The 21,172-nt window shown below is 35.8% G+C and overlaps 1 protein-coding gene across 5 annotated transcripts in view; it reads right to left on the bottom strand.

The window, feature by feature from the left end:
• NEDD4 (NEDD4 E3 ubiquitin protein ligase) overlaps positions 1-21,172 on the bottom strand; it is a 120,686-nt gene that overhangs the window by 65,947 nt on the left and 33,567 nt on the right. Inside the window, exons 4-5 of one of the 5 annotated variants that reach the window (XM_041742667.1) lie at positions 10,163-10,216; positions 2,398-2,545 (exon numbers count right to left, since the gene is read on the bottom strand). In XM_041742667.1, coding sequence (XP_041598601.1) covers positions 2,398-2,545; positions 10,163-10,216 — 202 coding nt within the window. Of the gene's footprint in view, positions 1-2,397; positions 4,390-10,162; positions 10,217-13,583; positions 13,603-21,172 lie in introns of those variants that run through there. The other 4 variants (XM_041742668.1, XM_041742666.1, XM_041742665.1 and 1 more) reach the window with 4 other exon arrangements.

The raw sequence follows: 21,172 nt of genomic DNA, 5'->3' as shown, positions 1-21,172 counted from the left end.
AAACATCATCATGCAGACTACAGAGTCCCATTTTCATTCTAAGTTGTAAACACAGAACAGAGCCCTGTTGCAGATACAGGTAAAAGTTCTCACTAGATTTTAAAATATTAGCCATTAATGAGCTGTTACTATTGAGAGCTAGAAACTGGACTCTATGCTGCTAGAGACTAGTAGCTAAACATGTTAGAAAAGAATTCGTAGACTCTCAGTGCTTTAGAAACCAGGTTCCCTGACCAAAGCAGTGATTTAATTTCACGGCTGCTCGGTAGAGATAGCTGACATTACTAAATGCTACTCTAATATCAACTTGTTAAATGTGAATCCAGACTCAGCATATCAGAATACTAACCCAGACTAACTGGAGTCATGGGAAATATTTTGGGAGCTGTTTATTTATAAATGAGTTACAATATGCCACTATAATTAGATTAATATATAATTATTGATAAACACAGGATTATTTCTAAAACCCCAGTATTGTTGCCACTGCTAAGTTTAGGAAAAACAACATTATGATTTTCCTTTTAAAACCAGCCCTTACCAATCAATTAGATCAATTTAGATCTAGTCTATGTTGAATTTAGTGGACACTCTATTGCTTACCGGTACTTTTATATGGAATTGCTCAATAAACATTAAATGGAGGAACAAATTAAAACTCTCCAGCAAACTACATATTTCTGAACTATTTATAATCCAATAGTCTACCAAAAAATAGAATCTGCACAAAGCTAGACATTTGGCTGTCACAAAAAAATACTTAAGTTAGCTTACCTAAGTTAAATAAAACCAATAAAAGTATGTATTTTTAGCTATGCAAAAAGGCATTTAGTCACACTTTATTAAAAAACATTAAAAATACTTTTTTCAAAAGTATCATTAACAACAAACTATAATATTACCACAAAATCAACTATTTTAAGGCTATGTCTACAAATATATTTACCTATAAATATTTCTAAGTTAATTATGCATTTCAGATTAATTATTTCATTAAATGTAAAATAAGTTTACAAGGTACATGTAATTCAGTTTGCAAATTATTAACATGTTTCTTTATAGTGTCATTTCATTGCTTTCTTTCAGGAGGCAAAAGTTTCATGGATTATAATCTCCTAAAGCTGTTTTTTTTTAAAGTTTCATAAATAAAATAATCCTAAAACATAGATCAGAATTTGAAATCTGATCTTTATTCATCTTCAGTAAAGTATTTGCTTGTATTAACATTTGGGCATTGGGTAACAATAATTATATTTATGAGATTTCAAAAGAGAGAAAACTAGCAATTACTTAATATTTTATTTACCTAAAGCTACACGTCCAGAAGTTTAAAAAATTTTTTTAAATATAGATATTGAGTGTTATATGAACACAGATAAACAGATAAGGGTTTTTTTCCTCCTAAAATACTATGTACTGTCATCCAGAATTGGTTTAGCCAGAAAAAAAAAAATTTAATTTCCTGGAATCTGGTGAGACCTTCCAAATGCAGAAATTTTAAAAATCTACTTAAGTTCAAATACTTTGGAAAATCTATTTAAATTCAAATGCTTTGGAAAGGCTCAATTATATAAAAAACTGCTTTGGTTAAGATACATTAGAGTTAAATGACTAATAAACAAAATTACCAAAATAACAAATTAATAAGGTAAGTAGGAGTATTTGGGAAATGCCTAGCAATTGAAACCAAATTCAAAAAATATAAAATTTAGAATTCAATACTGTTGAAAGACTAAGTTACATTTTAGAAGGCAGTCTTAACTGGTAGCTAAAGGAAAACTGGGTGGAAACAAAATTCCTGTGGTTAAGGGTATATACAAATGCAAATGCCAGTTATTTTTCCTGTGCTTTAAAACAGCAGCATAATAGTTTTTATCAATGTTCTACTAAATACACATATTTTAGAGAAACATTTTCTCTGTGTTCATTTGTGAAAAGATTTTCACATTTTTATGTAGGCTTTTTATTGTTTAGTATTTTAAATAAGTATTCTATATTTTACCTATTTCACATTGATTAAGGAGGGGAGAATGCTAAATGAACATTTTTGAAAGTAGGAATAAAATATGGAGGTAGACATTAAAATGCTATATTACTTGAAGAAAAAAAAATACCAAGGTAAAAATATTATGAAATAAATTATTATTTAAAGCTTGTTTTCATGCTACAGAAATGTTTCATGGCTTAAATCAGTTTAGAGAGGTTTTTTTTAATTGCATATTTTTGACGCTAGTGAAATAACAGAGAGTGAAAAACTATTGAGGGTTCCTCAGATTTACAAATACAAAGATTATGAATATAAAACACTTCTAACTAAGTTCTAATATATTTTAACCAAATAGTTCATAAAGCTTTTCTAGTAAAAATTAACAATTGCCAAGACCAAAGGAAACTTACCTTACAAGAATGCTTTAAAGAATTAGACAGTTCATTTGTGAAATCTCTGTCATTGTCTCTTGATAAGTTATCAACTTTATCTTCATTTCCAGGTGCAAATTTTATGAGTAATTGTGATGGTCCCCCCTTAGAACAATTGTGCTTGAGGCTGGATAAACAGGAAACATTTGGGTAAGTTCCTCCCAATGAAACACTTCTCTGTAAAATAGCATGGTTTTTGTTTATCTGTAAATTTGGTCTTTCCAACTGTCCATTGATATTTATTTGGTAATCTAGGTGTTGAGAGGATGGTAAACATGCAGATGTCCTCTGCATAAGCTTAATGCACTCTGAATGAGAATTAAGCTTGATTTCTGACATCTCTGGTTTGCAATCACCACTTGCTGTTTCACAATCTAATGTAGTTGCTTTTTGTTGGGTGAAATGCACTGAAACACAAGAATACCCTTCAGACGACTTTTCACGGACAGTCTGATTCAGACTATCATTCGCAATAACAATTTTCTTTTGTAATGAACCCTTCCTGTGAAGTGGTCGTATGTCTCTCACTTCTCCGGGAGTACAGTTTGTTTTAGATAACCGAAGTCCATTGACAGCTGTTGAAAGAAATCCCTTAGTGCTACTACCATCTTCACTGTGGGCAATTTCACTAGGAGAAATAATAAATTGGTGTGAGGTTTGATAGGATCCTTTGCTTGGAAGAACGTCTGTACTTGTTGGAGAAGTCGGTGGGGTATTTAAAGGACTCCTAGGAAAAATGACTAAGGATGAACAACGTTTTAGTGGAATTTTCGAGTTCCTGGTCACTGGCAATTTCATAATTTCTAGTCCATGCTCCAAGTCATCCTGGACAAAAGGAACGGTACTTGGACTTCTTGAAAAAATGTCACATGGAGTAGTATTCCTGTTTGGCACACTTCTATTGGAGGTGCTGTCAGAAGATAAATTTCCACCAAAGAAAGTATCATCAGTTGGTGGAAAAGTATAACCACTGCTGTCACTGATGATACTGTTTGTGTAGGAACCACCACTTGTGATACTTGTGCATGATCCATAATCACTACCATTGCTGCTGTAAGACCCATTCTCACTGGTGGAAAAGTTACTGAGGCTCCCACTGTGAATGGCCGAACTGCTTACAAGGTTACCATCATTCACAGCATTCAGCTCATTATCAGCCACAGCATTGTTGTAAATGCCATCCTTAAAGACAGATGTAAATGAAGCATCATCACCATCAGCTAAGACATTGCCAGACTGAAGACATCCACTGTACCTTGTTGGTTGTAGTGAAATCTGCAGACAGCTGCTCTTTTTATTAACATTTTCAGGTGAAGGAACAGATGATCTTTCCTGAGAGTTAACGTTTTCCTGTATCAACGGAGCTAGTGCAGTCTGTCTAGGAGTCAGCTTCATTTGAACAACGTTAGACGTTGAAATCCGTGTTGGTCTTTTGAAGCACATGTGAACATTGCTATCCAAATCATCTCCGGAGGTTTCTGACAAAGGATAAGTATTGCTTCTTCTGGCTGCAAAGTGCAATCGTAAGCTTTGTGCCATTTGTTCTCATTTCCAAACATGTTAAGGGCTGAAAGTCATAACAAAGATCTCTGTCGGTAGACAGGCTAGAAGCAGCTGCACTGCATCGAAGGAAAAAATCATTTGTGGTGCCTAAAAGAGCTCTTAAGCAGTAGTCTTTATCCTAAGTAAAACCTTAGATACCAGATATCATAGAAAGAAAAAGACGACCCAGTCCTGAGACTGACGTTTCCAAATATTTTGAATCGCTTGTAGTCAAAATGCCTTCACTTACAAAGCACTTGATTTCCAGCGCCCTTTAAGCTGAGCTCAGCTGCAGCGCACTGCCTCAAACACTGCCAACCTTGTTTCAATTATACCTTCTCCAATTTGCATGAATGAGTAACACAAGAACAACAATCTTCTAGCATTTCAAGTTGAAACAGTATTTTTTCACTCCTGCTCTACTAAATGAACATTTAACTATGTGAATCACGGCATCTATACTTTCTCCAGCAGAGTTTGACCACTAATATTTTTACCCATAGGGATAAAATTACAGGAAGTTGGTAGGAATGAAACCCCATGTAATTGAGTATCAAATCAAGGATTGAATTTCCAAATAGTAGACAAACTAGGAATCTTGTCAAGTTAGTTAATGTAGAAAGGCATATATTCTGTTAATTTTTTTTTTTAATGAGTGAATTCAAACAGTTGTATAAATTTGGAAGTACCAAAACTCTGGGGTGAATTAAAACTCAAGCATTAAATCAAATAGATAAATATTTTAGTTTCCAAAACACTACTTATAAAAAGTGAAAGCTTAAGGATAGAAACACAAAATTAGCCTAGTAATACTATTGAAAAATTGAGCATAGGTCTGAGAAAGAAAAGTTTAAGAGAAGCTGTCACCAAGCATTTTCTTCTGTAATTTTAAGGCCTTTTCCAGCCAAGTAGTACAGTCCTTAAATGATGCCATTTATATTTTGACTATTAAAACTCTGCCAAGAAATAGCCTAAGCAAACATTCCATTAAAAATATATGCAGATTAGACAGAAAAACTATACCCCAATATAGTTTGAGCACACAAGATATTTTATTCCACTGTCTCTGCAATTCATTCACTTAAGAGAGTGTTGTGGTAAGTAAAGAAGTCTAAAAAGGATTTAACACATCAAATAAACATATCTCAATGCCAAATCTGTTCTGAAAACTCTAAGAGCTCTTTGCTGGCCCCTACTGGTGTGCTGAAACAATCCATTTAGCTGTTTGATACCTATAAAGAAATACAAACCATGCTGCATATTTCTTTGTATAAACAAAGTACATACTTGTTTACATTTTTGAGTACTAGCCTTGCCCTAGAGGTGGAATTACTTACTACTGCTGATAAAGCTCCCACAGTAGAGAACAGTAGACTGTTTGTCCTCCTAGAGGTTGTGATTTTGTATATATATTTTTTCTGCTTTGTATTTATTTAACCTTTACTTTATTTTCAGTTTACTAGGTAATAAAAGTTTAATATTTTAATTTCTCCCCTAAATGTCATAGACCAAGCTTGGTATTCTATTTGAAAGAAACAAATTTATTTTTAAATAATACTCTAGGGTATATTTAAACCCCTTACCTGAATTTTATAGCTGGAACTCCAGTAATAAATATATACTGGCTCATTCATAGGAAAGTAAAAAGTAAAATAGTTCAGTTGTTTACACCACATGGTACTACACCCAAGTTGTATTTTTCTAAGTAAGATTTTTTCTAAGTAAAAGTAAATATGTAAAACATATACTTGTACTTTGTTTAAAAGAGAAAACGCCTTAAGATAGATCTGTTCTTAATCATAATTTTCTAAACAGTATTTTAATCAATTAGGATATGATGAAATAGAAATATGGAACTTATGAAATTATATTTCTGACCAGGATGACATAGCACTAGGCTTTAGAATGTGTACAATAATTGTAAACTTAGCCATAAAATTATGTTATTTTGGTTTTATATAACCTACCTCTTTTACGATTTTACAGACTTCAGTAAACATTCCCTTATCAACCTCTCTCTTTATAGAAGAAAGAGCCTCAATCTTTTCACTTTGTCTTCAAGTGACTTCAACTTTTCTTCTTGAATTAAGTTACAGGTCTCATAACTCAAATAATGGAACACTTCTAACAGGCTGATTAATGAGATCTAACTGCTCATGCCTGTGGCCTAAAACTTTTAGTTAACAGGCAAAACTTTTCTGGTTGTTGATATAAAATAATAAGCCTCCGATATTTGGCTAGATAAATGTTTTCTCTTTGGTAAGCTTCACTGGAAACATCAGTTTTATGTGCCCTAACTAGATTTCAAGCTTCCAGAGTGTTAGAACCATAACTACAGATTTCTTCTGATCTTCCTGGGCTCATGGTGGGTACCACTGAGAAACACCAGAAGAGGCTAAATGGATGGACAGAAATGCTTTCTTTCAGTGTTTTTTCCCCCAAACGTTGATCCAGCTATTACTTCTGAAGAAGTATCAAAAAGCACCCAGCCGCACAAGAAGGAATGATGATAGAAGGAGGGCCTTCTTTCAAGGAGGGCCTCAGCCAAGGAAAAGTAAGATGAGAGAATCACATGCACTTCCCAGCCAGCCAGTCTGAATTTTGGCTGTAGAAAGGCTGAAGAGTTTGTGTTGCTGGCTCCGGCCTGGGATTGCACAGAACCTGTACCTGGGGGACCTGTACCACCATTAGAGCAGTTAAGTGGAGAAACTGGGGCAAAATGGAGCCCCTTAGCCAAAGATATTCCAAAAGAGGAGCATCAACCTTAAACGTGAGTGAAGAGCTGGAGAGTGGTGACAGCCCTCACTTGGGAGTAATCTATGCAAGTCTTGTAGAATTTCACATTCTGGAATTAAATACATAATGCCTTAGGATCAGATTGGAGCTCAGGACCCCACATTCTGAGAGTTTGGTTATTGATTATATATATATATATATATACATATATATATATTATATATAGAAAATAATGTGATGATCTAAATGTCAGGGATCGACCCTGGATAGCCCTAATGATTGACTAGAACTTTGAAGGCCAAAGCCCACTGTGATGATTAATTGCATATATCAACTTGGCTAGGCTCTTTTGCCCAGCTATTTAGTCAAACAGCTGTCCAGATGTTGCTATGAAGGTATTTTTCAGATGTGATTAACATTTAAACCAGTAGATTTTGAGTAAAGCAGATTACCCTCCATGATGTGGTGGGCTTCATTAACAGCTAAAGGCCTTAAGAGCAAAGACAGGTTTCCTGAAGAAGAAACAACTCCATTTCATTCCACTTTCCATTACAATATAGAAACCTTGCCTAAGTTTCCAGCTTCCAGGCTTGCCTTACAGATTTCAGATTCAAGACTGTGACATCCACTCTTACCTGGATATTCAACCTGCTAGTCCCAGCCCACAGATTTCAGACTTGCCAGCCTCCACAATCACATGAACCAATTCCTTAAAACAAATCAATCTTTCTCAACTTCTCTCCCCATCCCTCTCTCTCTTTATTATTCTGTGTGTGTGTGTGTGTGTGTGTGTGTGTGTGTGTGTGTATCTCCTGTTGGTTTTGTTTCTCTGGAGAACTCTGACTAATATGACCACTAAATTTAAGCACAGTATCTCCATTCAGAATATAGAATATAGGCATTTCCTAAAGCTTCAGAGGCTGGATGTGTGCAGGTGTTATCTCTTAGCTCAGGGACAAAGAAGCACTAACTTTTGCATCGGGGGTAGAATTCATTTCAAGCCACATCATTCTGAAACGTGCCATTACTGTCATCACCACCACTATATCATCACCAAACTGCTAGTTTATAACCCTTAGGTCTTAAAATTGACTAAACAAGAGGGACACAAGACTACTCTTTTTCAAAAACAAATAACACTTATATTACAAATATTTTCCAGAGGACCAGAAATTGTTTCTGCTTAAAATTTTATCTGTGCTCTTCACCGAACATTTTCAAAGAGAAATTGCTAGGAAAAGGGTATGTTCTTAATTTGGTTGTGAATGCTATAGGGGAATAAATGTAAATGACATTTACACCAGCACAGGACATTTACTGCTATACAATCAAGCCTGTTACTCTACCAATGGCTTTAGTTTCTATAACATCTCAGGTGATATGTACACTTCAATTACCTGCTAGGACTAACAACAAATCAGATGATTAGAATGACACACACTACCCTGTTCTAATTATTTCTTGCTTCCTTTTCCCAGTGAAGTGAACTTCTTGAGAAAAGCTATATTTCTAATGCACAGCAGAGTATCCAACGTTGATACCCTAAACGGCATGTTAACATGTCAGAAAGGAATATATTGAGTGATGATATTTTAATAAGTTCAAAAAAATGCAAAGGGAAACTATACTCAGGGATATATATATACATGATAAACAAGTTTTTTCAAAGCAATGATAAGCACAATATTCAGCAAAGCATTAAAATGTAATATTTTAAAAAATAAAGTAAGAATTATATTATATTTGGAGGAAGAAAAGGAGATGCTGCTGGGGAGGGCAAAAGAAGGGTTGTAGATTTTGGTAATGTTCTAGTTTGTAAGTTGAATAATAAGTGCACAAATATTTGTCTTATTATTTAAAATAAGGATTTAGGGTGCGCCTGGATGGCTCAGTTGGTTAAGCATCTACATTCAGCTCAGGTCATGATCCCAGAATTTCCATGCTGGGCTCCCTCTCAGCAGGGGAGTCTGCCTCTTGCTTCTCCTTTTCTCTATCCCTCTTCCTGCTTGCTCTCTTGCTTTCAAATTTAAAAAAAAATATTAAAAAAATAAAGGATTTATATTACATAGACTTTTTGTGTGTTTATTTCATGATTTAAAAAATACAAATACGGGGCAGCCCAGGTGGCTCAGTGGTTTAGCGCCACCTTCAGTCCAGGGTGTGTTCCTGGAGACCGAGGATGGAGTCTCACTTCAGGTTCCCTGCATGGAGCCTGCTTCTCCCTCTGCCTACGTGTCTGTCTCTCATGAATAAATAAATAAAATCTTTTAAAAAATAAAAATAAAAAATGCAAATACTAAATTTCACATGGTCTCATCTAGAAGGGAAACAAATCTGTAGAGACAGAAGGGGAAAAAATCTTTGTTCTATAGAAAAATAAAAAATACAAATAGAAAACCAAAGGCTCTGCACCTGACCATATGTGATAACCAAACATCAATATCTTTCATGTCACTCAGCCTCAAAAAATTAGAGGCAGTTAGTAATGAAGTCACCTTTGGTGATAAAAAGCACTTTTGCTTATTATGATTGCTAATGACTAGATTTCATTTGCAGTATCTTCCATTACTAGTTATCATTTTTTGAGAAGGAAAAAATATGTTATGTAGTCCGACACTAAAAACAAATTTTAAAAATTCAGTTTCTTTGTTAGCCAAAATATGAATGATTGTTTCTTTGTTGGTGCTTCTGTTTAATAACTGATATGCCTTGAATACATAACAATATTCTTACACCTTCATGTTAAAATCTTACAGTTTTAAAATATATATATATATAAGTTGCTAAGAAAAGGTCTTGAAATAGCATTCCTAAGAGACAAAATTAGGAAAAGGATAAGACTTCAAGATAGTTTTTAGGAAATCAGGAATTAGAACTACCATTTCACAAAAATAAAACAAATAAGGCTTAACTTTGCTTTTTCTTTTCTTTCTCTTTCTCTCTTTCTCTCTTTCCCTGTGTAAGAGCTGGCAGTCCTTTAGAGGACTTTATTAGTGTAACTGAGGACAGATGGTCTTCCTTTGTAGAAGGGTAGGGGAGGAGAGAGTGAATGGGGCAAAGAAATCCACTGCAGTGAGGAGGCACAGGTATAGCCCTTTGGGAGAAGGCTCCCTGAGCCTGGGCATACCCACCACACCACACCACCCCACGCTGGATGAGTGTGAGGGAAAGGCAAGACAAACAGGCCAGCTCTCCTGCCATTCGGTTAGGTCGTGCAAGAGGTCTTGAGTAAGACTGCAATCTGTTGAGAACTGACAAAAAGAGAGGTGCTTGGGAGGAAAGTGGAAGAATACAAAGTAGCACTAGGAAGGAGGAAAAAAAATTTTATCTACTTCCCCATTTTGCCCAGAGCCTCCACAACCATCCTTAGGTCATCTGCAACATCACAGATTCCCAGCTCACTACTTGATGCTGTAGTTGAGATATAACCTTGCTTTGTATTTCACACTAGTACAATGTAACTTACCAATCGATTTTCATCAAATACTTCAAAAAGAAGCCGGTGCTGCTGAGGATGGACCTAAGTAAGAAAAACACAACCTTTCTTTAAAAACAAATGAACAATCAACCCAGACTCTGAGAAATAAATGCTTGAAATGTTGCCATTTCCTAATTCCTACTATTCACAGACTATTTTAAATTACACGAGACACTTAATACAAAATCAGACCAGTCCTACATCACCATTTTCTAAGTTTTACCACAACAATGAAGTGGATTTGGGTGCTTATTTTTACATTTTTCTCTAAAATAGAATAAAAGAATGGAAAATAAAATTTCAAAAAATTATTTAAATGTCTACATTAAAAAATATAGGTTATATTTTAACTTGTTATTATCAACCTTATTTGCTGAGTTCTTATTTATCAAGTTAGAACTACCCAAATTGGGTACTGATTTTATGGAAACTGGTGTTCAGAATCCTTTTCAGTACTGACTTGATAAAACTGTGTTTTGCTTCTACCATATAAAGGATACTATCAGTCAAAAAAATATATACTGAGTTTTCACTTACAGGATGATTTTATTTATTTTATTTATTTTATTTTTCAAAGCTGACCCTTCCACATCTGCTAAAATATTTCAGCATATGAAGTAAATGATACAAAAAGAAAAAAAAGTAATTGTATTAACACACACACAAAAATATTTCATAGGAGAAAATATTGCATAGGACTACAGGTTCAATCCACAATATTTAGTGTTTACAATGAAGATGCATCTGTAATAAAAAGGCATTAAAATGTATAAAATACATACTATAATAATGTAAGAAGGAATTATTAAAAGTAAATGCAGTCTTTATTTTTTTCATTTATTGATTTTCCAGGGCCTGATAAAGAGCCAGATATGTAAACATTCCAATGCCAACTCAAATCGTTGAAACTTTTTATATTAGGCAGCAACGTATGATAAACTTTTGTTAGATCAATTTTATTCAGTTTATTTATTCAGATTCTCTACATCCTTACTAATTTTTCATTGTTTCTATTTTTCTTAGTATATTCTTTTTTAAAAATTTTTTATTTACTTATGATAGTCACACACAGGGGGAGAGAGAGAGAGAGGCAGAGACACAGGCAGAGGGAGAAGCAGGCTCCATGCACCGGGAGCCCGATGTGGGATTCAATCCCTGGTCTCCAGGATCGCGCCCTGGGCCAAAGGCAGGCGCTAAAACGCTGCGCCACCCAGGGATCCCCTCTTAGTATATTCTTAATATTGAGCCCATTTTTTCTTTATGTGTTTTTAAAAATTTTAATTCCAGTATAATTAACATACAATGTATATTAATTTCAGGTGTACAATGTAGTGATTCAACACTTCCACACATTACTGAGTGCTCATCACAAGTGCACTCCTTAATCCTCTTTACCTGTTTAACCCATCCCCCCACCCACTTCCCCCTTATAACCATCAGTTTGTTTTCTATATTTAAAAGTCTATTTTTCAGTTTGTTTCATTTTTTTCTTTGTTCATTTGTTTTGTTTCTTAAATTCCACATATGCGTGAAATCATATGGTATTTGTCTCTCTGATTCATTTATTCTGCTTAGCATTCTACCCTCTAGATCCATCCATGTTGTTGCAAATGGCAAGATTTTAGTTTTTGTTTATGGTGGAGTAATATTCTAATATATATATTATATACATATAATACACACACACACACACACACACACACACACACACACACACACACACCAGTCTTCTTTATCCATGCATCTGTTGATGGACACTTGGGTTGCTTCCATATTTTGGCTATTGTAAATAATGCTGCAGTAAACTTAGGGATGCATGTATCTTTTAGAACTAGTGTTTTCATATTCTTTGGGTAAACACCCAGAACTGGATCATATGGTCATTCTATTTTTTTCTTTGAGGAACCTCCACACTGTTTTCCACAGTGGCTGCATTAGTTTGCATTCCCATCAACAATGTACAAGGGTTCTTTTTTTCCCACATCCTCACCAACATTTGTTGTCTCTTGTGTTTCTTATTTTAGCCATTCTGGTATCTCATCATGGTTTTGATTTGCATTTCCCTGATGATTAGTGATGTGGAGCATCTTTTCATGTGTCTGTTAGCCACAGCCTGATGACTTTTTTATATACGTATACTGTGTCATCATCACCTAGATCAAAATAGCAAATGCTCCATTCTATTTTATGTATTATTTTCTCTACAAATAGTGCCTTCTGGACTTGTTCAACATTGGCATTCTGAATATGTCTATCTAAAAATGGTTTCCTTACATCCAGAAACAACCGGAGGCCAACCTACTGGCAGTCATTGGATGGGCTTCTGGGAGAGGTCTTTAAATGAAGCTGACTCAGCTGGGAGAGATGTCCCTTCTGCCCTTGCATTTCTCTTCCTGCCTTGGTTAAGACAGCTGGCTCTCTTACAGTCACATTGTGACCATGGAGCAACAATGGGGATGGAAGCCCCAGTCAAGGGTGAGATACCATGGGAATAGAAAAGCAATGTAAGACAATAATCTTTTCTAAGAAGATATAGAGGAATTTGGGGAGGAGATGAAACTTACTTATGGGAAGAATTTGAATAAGAAAATATACAGAACATTCACAGCAAGGAGATCACATGAGGAAAGACATGGGGGCAGAATGAGCATGCTCTCAGGAGATCAAAGTGATAACATTCTTGTATTAGAAACTGGCAAAAAATTTTGATTACTTAGGCTACAGCGAGGCTGAGGGTACTGAAATCCAGAAAAGAAGTTATGACTTGATAGGGAAGAAAATGAACCTTTTAAAGGAAAAATGACATGATGTAGATCATATGTAATATTATTTTGTCAGTGATACACAAAATAAATTGGGCTGGAGAGGAACCCTGGAGTCCATAGGGACTGTGGTTCTAGGGACTCAAGCATGAAGTGTGCATGAGAGCTTTGCCTGAGATGGTCTCAGTGAAAAAAGGAAGGGAGAAAGGCCATGAAAAACATTTTGAGGAAAAAAATCAAAAGTCTTAGTGTCTATCAAAGTACCTGGCAGATACTGTAGAAGTTTGACAAATATTGCTAAGAAAATAGGTATAATAGCTGATCTAATAAGGCCTCTGCTGTCTTGGTTTAGCATTTAATTTAGCTTCCTAACAGGAATTGCTACATCAACTATTGTATCTTTTTATTTTTCCTACTGTAAGTGGATTGACTTACCCAAAAGACTGTCTAGGCTATCTTTACTGACCTACTCAAAAGTTGTTCCCAATGGCCTAAACAATGAAATCCAAAGAGCACGGAATGATCCCTCATGATCTGAGCCCAATTTGCCTGTCCAGCCTTGTCTCCAACAACTGTCCACCTGCCAACCCAAACATACATATATACTGTGTTCTAATGACTTTAGAAACAGACGACTCACCACTTACCGTGCTTCAGTACATGCTGAAGTCTCCACTTGAAACACCTTCTCTACTTTATGTTCAAGCCTTAGTTCAGATGTCAAATCCTCCTTAAAGCCTTACCACCCCAGTCACTTGTACTTCTCTGTTTTCGGCTATTACAACACTACAATCTTCCTTTTTATCAAAGTTAATAGAGGACATGTGCTATTTCCCTACTGAAATACCATAAATGACATATGATGTTGTTTCCTGTATCTGAGACACACAATAAGTGCAACAATACAATTTAACATGTGTGGTGAGAATACTAATTCAAAATGACAGCCTGAACATGAATATTTATCCTCCCCCTCCTGAGATCCCATTTAAGTAATAGTAAAGGAGTTCATAAGAGGTATAAAACCATTACAGCAAAGATAATGAGGGCAATTTCAGCAAGTGGGCAATTTCAACAACTCCCCATTGAATAGATGAGGTAGGGATGAAAGCAGTAAGCAGAGCAGAGGCTGAAAACTCAAAATAATGCAATCCCCCTAATGAGAATGCTCATATAACACTTGACCTCTGGATGGTCACAGACACCCACATCATCAGTTTCTCTTTGCATCTGATTTCAGTTAGAGGTCTTACGAAAAGGCAACCACCAGTTTTATTTTATTTTATTTTTTAATTAACTTTTATTGGTGTTTAATTTACCAACATACAGAAAAACACCCAGTGCTCATCCCGTCAAGTGTCCACCTCAGTGCCCGTCACCCATTCCCCTCCAACACCCGCCCTCCTCCCCTTCCACCACCCCTAGTTCGTTTCCCCGAGTTAGGAGTCTTTATGTTCTGTCTCCCTTCCTGATATTTCCCAACATTTCTTTTCCCTTCCTTTATATTCCCTTTCACTATTATTCATATTCCCCAAATGAATGAGAACATACACTGTTTGTCCTTCTCCGATTGACTTATTTCACTCAGCATAATACCCTCCAGTTCCATCCACGTTGAAGCAAATGGTGGGTATTTGTCGTTTCTAATTGCTGAGTAATATTCCATTGTATACATAAACCACATCTTCTTTATCCATTCATCTTTCGATGGACACCGAGGCTCCTTCCACAGTTTGGCTATTGTGGCCATTGCTGATAGAAACATCGGGGTGCAGGTGTCCCGACGTTTCATTGCATCTGAATCTTTGGGGTAAATCCCCAACAGTGCAATTGCTGGGTCGTAGGGCAGGTCTATTTTTAACTCTTTGAGGAACCTCCACACAGTTTTCCAGAGTGGCTGCACCAGTTCACATTCCCACCAACAGTGTAAGAGGGTTCCCTTTTCTCCGCATCCTCTCCAACATTTGTTGTTTCCTGCCTTGTTAATTTTCCCCATTCTCACTGGTGTGAGGTGGTATCTCATTGTGGTTTTGATTTGTATTTCCCTGATGGCAAGTGATGCAGAGCATTTTCTCATGTGCATGTTGGCCATGTCCATGTCTTCCTCTGTGAGATTTCTCTTCATGTCTTTTGCCCATTTCATGATTGGATTGTTTGTTTCTTTGGTGTTGAGTTTAATAAGTTCTTTATAGATTTTGGAAACTAGCCCTTTATCTGATATGTCATTTGCAAATATCTTCTCCCATTCTGTAGGTTGTCTTTTAGTTTTGTTGACTGTATCCTTTGCTGTGCAAAAGCTTCTTATCTTGATGAAGTCCCAATAGTTCATTTTTGCTTTTGTTTCTTTTGCCTTCGTGGATGTATCTTGCAAGAAGTTACTGTGGCCAAGTTCAAAAAGGGTGTTGCCTGTGTTCTCCTCTAGGATTTTGATGGAATCTTGTCTCACATTTAGATCTCTCATCCATTTTGAGTTTATCTTTGTGTATGGTGAAAGAGAGTGGTCCAGTTTCATTCTTCTGCATGTGGATGTCCAATTTTCCCAGCACCATTTATTGAAGAGACTGTCTTTCTTCCAATGGATAGTCTTTCCTCCTTTATCGAATATTAGATGGCCGTACATTTCAGGGTCCACTTCTGGGTTCTCTATTCTGTTCCATTGATCTATGTGTCTGTTTTTGTGCCAGTACCACACTGTCTTGATGACCACAGCTTTGTAATACAACCTGAAATCTGGCATTGAACCACCAGTTTTAATATGTAAAACTTAAATGGACGCTAAAAATGTAACATGTAATTGCTGAATGTTTACGCCTTGTATGTATAGAATAGGTGATGTTTCCTATTGTATCACCTTTTAGTATGATTAGATACCAAAGATCACAGAGGTACAAACAGAAAAACTGTCCCTAAAGGAAAAACAAATGATTTAGGAAATAACAGAAGACATTTTTAAAAAGTATAAATAGAAATATTTGAGAAAGCTCTGAATCCATAAAGCAAAACAGGAGACTATAAAGAGGGAACAAGTAGAGAACAAAGAGGCGTTGGAAATAAAAATGACCACTGAATTCAAATATAAACAACGTAAGGTAAATTTGCAAAGAATCTCTCAAAAGAACAATAAGCTAAGTTGGAGAAAGTATGAGAGGAAATAAAAAAGGATTTTCTGAATCCTCAGAATTCAGTGAAAAAACTGAACCCTAGTGCCCTAAAGTAGAAGTTGAGAAAACTATGGCTGCTGGCCAAACCCAGCCAGCCACCTGCTTTTTAAAAAAAAAAAAAAAAATTATTTTTTTTTATTTTTTGCTTTTTTTTTTTAAACAGCCCATGAAATAGTAATATTTTAAAATTTTAAAATGGTTACATTTTAAATGGATATATAAGTAGCTACATAATAGGCCCATAAACTAAAGTATTTACTATCTGTCTCTTTTATAAAAAAGTTTGCTAGGGGGACCTGGGTAGCTCAGTTGGTTAAGCATGACTTTGATCTCAGGGTCCTGGGATCAAGCCCCACATCAGGGTCCCTTGTCAGTGGGAAGTCTGCTTCTTTCTCTCCCTCTGCCCATGCACTCTCTCTCTCAAATAAATAAAACCTTCAAAAAAAATAAGTTTTCTGACCCCTATATCTTAAGACATTTACTGTATATAACATAGTTAATTTCTCTCTGTATCTAGCATGGTACTGGGTAAGATCACCCTTGAAAGGCATGAGAAAACAGTCAGTCAAACCATTTTCTGTGTTCTCTGGTTCACATGAAGAATTCTGGTTGAGGAAGAATCAGTCTAGGTAACTGAATCCAACCAGTTGGAATCCTCAAATGATAATTTGGGAAGAAAATTATTAAAACAATTACTTACACAAATGTTCAGAGCTTTAAGGAACCAGTAGTCTTTAAATTGAAATGTTTATCAATGGCCCAACACAATGAATTTAGAACTGTACACACAAGGCATATCCCTGTGAAATTTTAAAACACTAGAATAATTATCAAACATTTCAGAGAAAGACAAAAGAATCACCCCTAAAAGAATAAGAATCAGACTTTTCAGCAGCAGCATGATAGACAACAATGTTATCATGAAGCCATGCTTCCAAGCTTCTTCTTCTTCTTCTTCTTCTTTTTTTTTTTTGGATGCCTTCAAGCTTCTGAGGAAAAATTATTTTCAACCTAGAATCTCATGAGGGACTAAACTACTGGCCAAACATAAGCTGGCTATTTATTCATCTGTCATGGCTTGAAGTCAGTTTGGAACATGGATGTGTGAGCTGTTCAGTGATATGGGAATAACGGTCAGCATAACAAACAGAAACAGTTAAAAAGTGGTTTCTCCTGGGAAGCGGGAATAGCAAGAGGGAGAGGGGCGCTAGAGTCTGTCATTTTCTATCATGAGCCCCTTTATGTGATCTCATTTTTAAGCTATGTGTGAATTTTTTGATGAGATAATTCTTAGAAATTTATTAGGAGTAAAGCTATGGTTACACAAACAGAGTTTACAGGGTCATATTTACAGGAAAGGTGAAGGCAGAAGAAGCAAAAACTAAAATGCTAGTGATGGATTTTTGGGGGAAAAAATTAGCATGTAAGTCTATAAATGCAAAAAATGATAGAGAAAAAAAAATTGCCAGAGGAGTAACCAAAAATTCGAAGAAGAATCAAAGTATTGGTAAATGTCGATTTATTCTACAGTGTTCATAAGGAATCTGAAGTAATGTTCCCGGAAATTCTACTGGTGGATGCAGGGAAAAAAACAATGCAGGTACATTTCAAAAAGTAGCTTTATTGAGATATATTTCACAAACCATATGATTGACCCATTGAAAGCGTACAATTTAATGGTTTTTAATATTTTCATAAAGTGTGCAACTGTCATGATTTTAGAACATTTTCATCACCTCAAAAAGAAACCCCATGCCCCTTAGCAGTCACTCCTAATTCTCCTCAAGATCTCCAGTCTCAGACCACCTCCAATCTACTTTTTATCTCTAGAGAATTCATCTATTCTAGACATTTAATGTAAGTGGAATTGTATAATATGTGGTCTTTTGTAATTGGCTTCTTGCTACTTTCTTGGGATTCACCCATGTTGTAGTATGCATCAGTACTTCATTTCTTCTTACAGCTGAAAAATACCCCATTGTTTGTATAAATCCCATTTTGTGCATCCATCCATTTGTTGATAGCCATTTGGTTGTTTCTACTTTTTGACCATAATGATTAATGATGCTATGAATATTCACATACAAGTTTTTATGTGGATGTATGTCCTAAGTCCATTTTAAAATAACATTGTGTAAAAGTTAAATGAATTAGATAGGTATTTTTATTTTCTCTCTCTCTCTCTCTCTTTTATTTTATTTTTTTAAAGATTTATTTATTTATTTATGATAGAGAGAGAGAGAGAGGCAGAGACACAGGAGGAGAGAGAAGCAGGCTCCATGCCGGGAGCCCGATGTGGGACTCAATCCCGGGACTCCAGGATTGCGCCCTGGGCCGAAGGCAGGTGTCAAACCGCTGAGCCACCCAGGGATCCCCTCTCTCTCTCTTTTTAGAGAGAAAGGGCAAGTGGGGGAGCAGAGGGAGAGAGACAATCTTAAGCAGGCTCCATGACCAGCATGGAGCCCAACACAGGGCTCGATCTCACAACACTGAGATCATGACTTGAGCTGAAATCAAGAGTCAGATGCTTAACTGACTGAGCTATCCAGGTGCCCCAGAAAGGTATTTTGACAAGCATAAAGCATATAAATAGAAAGTATCTTGGCATTTTTATTTACATGTTTTATGTCTGCTTTCTCTATATAGTTATTTTCATCAACAAATATAAAAATATAGATACATAGTCATGGGGGAAATATCCAAACAGTAAAAAAGATACAGTAAATTAAAATGTTCTTATTCTTGTCCTATCCTCAGAGAAAATACTGTGGTTTCTTAGGTCCTTCTAGAAATATTTTATGCAAATACCAGCATATGAGAAAGCATTTTTTTGTTTCTGTCTTTACACAAATAGATACATCATACAATGTTCTGTGCCTTTGTTCCTTCACTAGTATATTTTGAAACTAATACTCTATTAATACATGTACATGTTTCTTCTCAAATAGCTGATGAGGATTTCATTGTATGGCTGTACCATAATTTATTCAGTGCTTTATTAATGGGATGTCCCCCACTTCTTCTTCCTATCTAAAAGAATTCTGATTTTATTCAAATAGTGGATGACAATGACAATGTATGTCAGGGATAGATGGCCACTCCCCACCCCCAGGGGCTGAATCCTGATTCTTCTAAGCCTTGTAATTCCATTCTCCATACCAAAAACTGGGTTAGAAATAATAAATGACACAATTCTAGCCCCAAGAGGTAAGAATCTCAAAGTCTCCTGGAAGACCTTTCAGAAAGGATGCTTCCCTTTTTAAAAGAGATGCATGGGGGGGAAATGCTCCTTTTTCTACCTACGGATATCATTGTGTGAGGCTATGATGTTTGGAACTGCTGCAAGCATCTTGTGACCTGGAGAGAAAGCCAAGAGAATCCCAGAGAGGGTGGGTCACACATGACTGTTCAGCTGCTGTGGTCACCTACATTCCTCTATGTATGATTCTTATGATTAGAGATAATAAATGTGCTTATTGGTTAAGCCAATATGAGTTGTTGCATCAATCTATTACTTGAAACCAAAAGCACCCTAAGTGGTACACTTCGTCAGAGGGGCTAAATTTCCTAACATCTCCCTGATACTTCCTAGAATCTGGTGTTTCCCCTTTCATAATGCTCAGTACACTGGCACTTATTTTGAGAAACATGTTCATAGGGGTCCACAGGAGACAGTGAGCTTTGTTGAGGGGCTGTGGCCATCTCAATAGCAAGCACCACCAAAGTACCTGGAAACAAATATAGAAAACTCTCACACCAATTTTGTGTGTGTATGTAGAGGTAGAAGAGTATAAATATATGGATAAAAACACATAGGAAATAATACCAGAAAATCGCACAGTGGCGTTTTTATAGTAATTAAATTATACTGATTTTATTTCTCTTAAAACATATATAATTCATTATATATATATTTCATACATCAATAACTGTTTTATCCAAATTTCCAGAACCAGGGTCTCTACTAGGCAGGTAGAAAAAAAGAAAATTTTACCACTTTGAAAAGCCAACTATGACAAACAAGTAATATGCTCAGAAAAGGGGCTCCTCAGACTCAGACACAGAGTTCACCCAGGATGGTATAGTATGCACAACAGAGAGGACCCTGTTTTCCCACATTTTTAGATCTGTGTTTCCCTACAGATCATATGCATGAACATAGATACATTATGTAAATACAGTTGGCCCTTGAACAATATGGGGGCTAGGGGTACAGTTGAAAATCTGTGTATAATGTTGAACTCCCCCAAAAGTTAACTGCTAATGGTCTACTGTTAACCAGTATCTTACAGATAAACATAAATCAAGATAGTGTGCTTACTGTTTATTGTGTATGTTATATATATTAAATACATTCTTAAAATAAGTTAGAGGAAAGAAAATATTATTAAGAAAATCATAAGAGAAATACATTTATAGTACTGTACTGTATTTATAAAAAAAGAAAAACAATCTGCCATTTAAGTGGATCCACGCAGTTCAAACCTGTGTTGTTCAAGGGTCCACTGTATCATATACTGAGTATGACTACTAAGGATACAAACCAAGTACCACAGGAATATGAGGAATGGAGTGAGCTTTTTCAGATGCTCATGCACTGTGTTCATACACAGAGTACAAAACGTACATTGCCCCTAATGTGCCCAATGTTCTTCGCTCCCATAACTTGCCTCCTTTAGTCTCATCTGAGCAGCTAACTCTAAGTGTAGATCGTACTACAATTTGCTATGAAGCATTAACTTCAATTTGGAGTCTTTCCTGTTTGTTAATCTACCAGTAACCGTTCTCCGCAAAAACTTTCTTTGAACTTCATGTTTTCTCAAAGATACATAAAGGCTCCCTTCAACTTCTGACCACAATTTCCATTTGGTTAAATGCCCAATAGCCAAGTTTTGACTGTAAAGGATTACCTCAAAAGCTATTTTATGTGAATACATTCAATTGAAAACATTCTGTGCTATGTATAAATAATGATATAAATGACAAAGAGGAAAGTAGAGGACCGCACATAATAATGTCCTTTGTACAGAAAATACTAAATCACCATGTGTTTTCAGTTCTTTTCTAGCTGTGAT

Source organism: Vulpes lagopus, chromosome 2, assembly GCF_018345385.1.
Source record: "Vulpes lagopus strain Blue_001 chromosome 2, ASM1834538v1, whole genome shotgun sequence".
Taxonomy (NCBI): Eukaryota; Metazoa; Chordata; class Mammalia; order Carnivora; family Canidae; genus Vulpes; species Vulpes lagopus.
The sequence above is the reverse complement of the archived record's forward strand: the minus strand, read 5'-3'. Positions and strand labels throughout refer to the sequence as shown.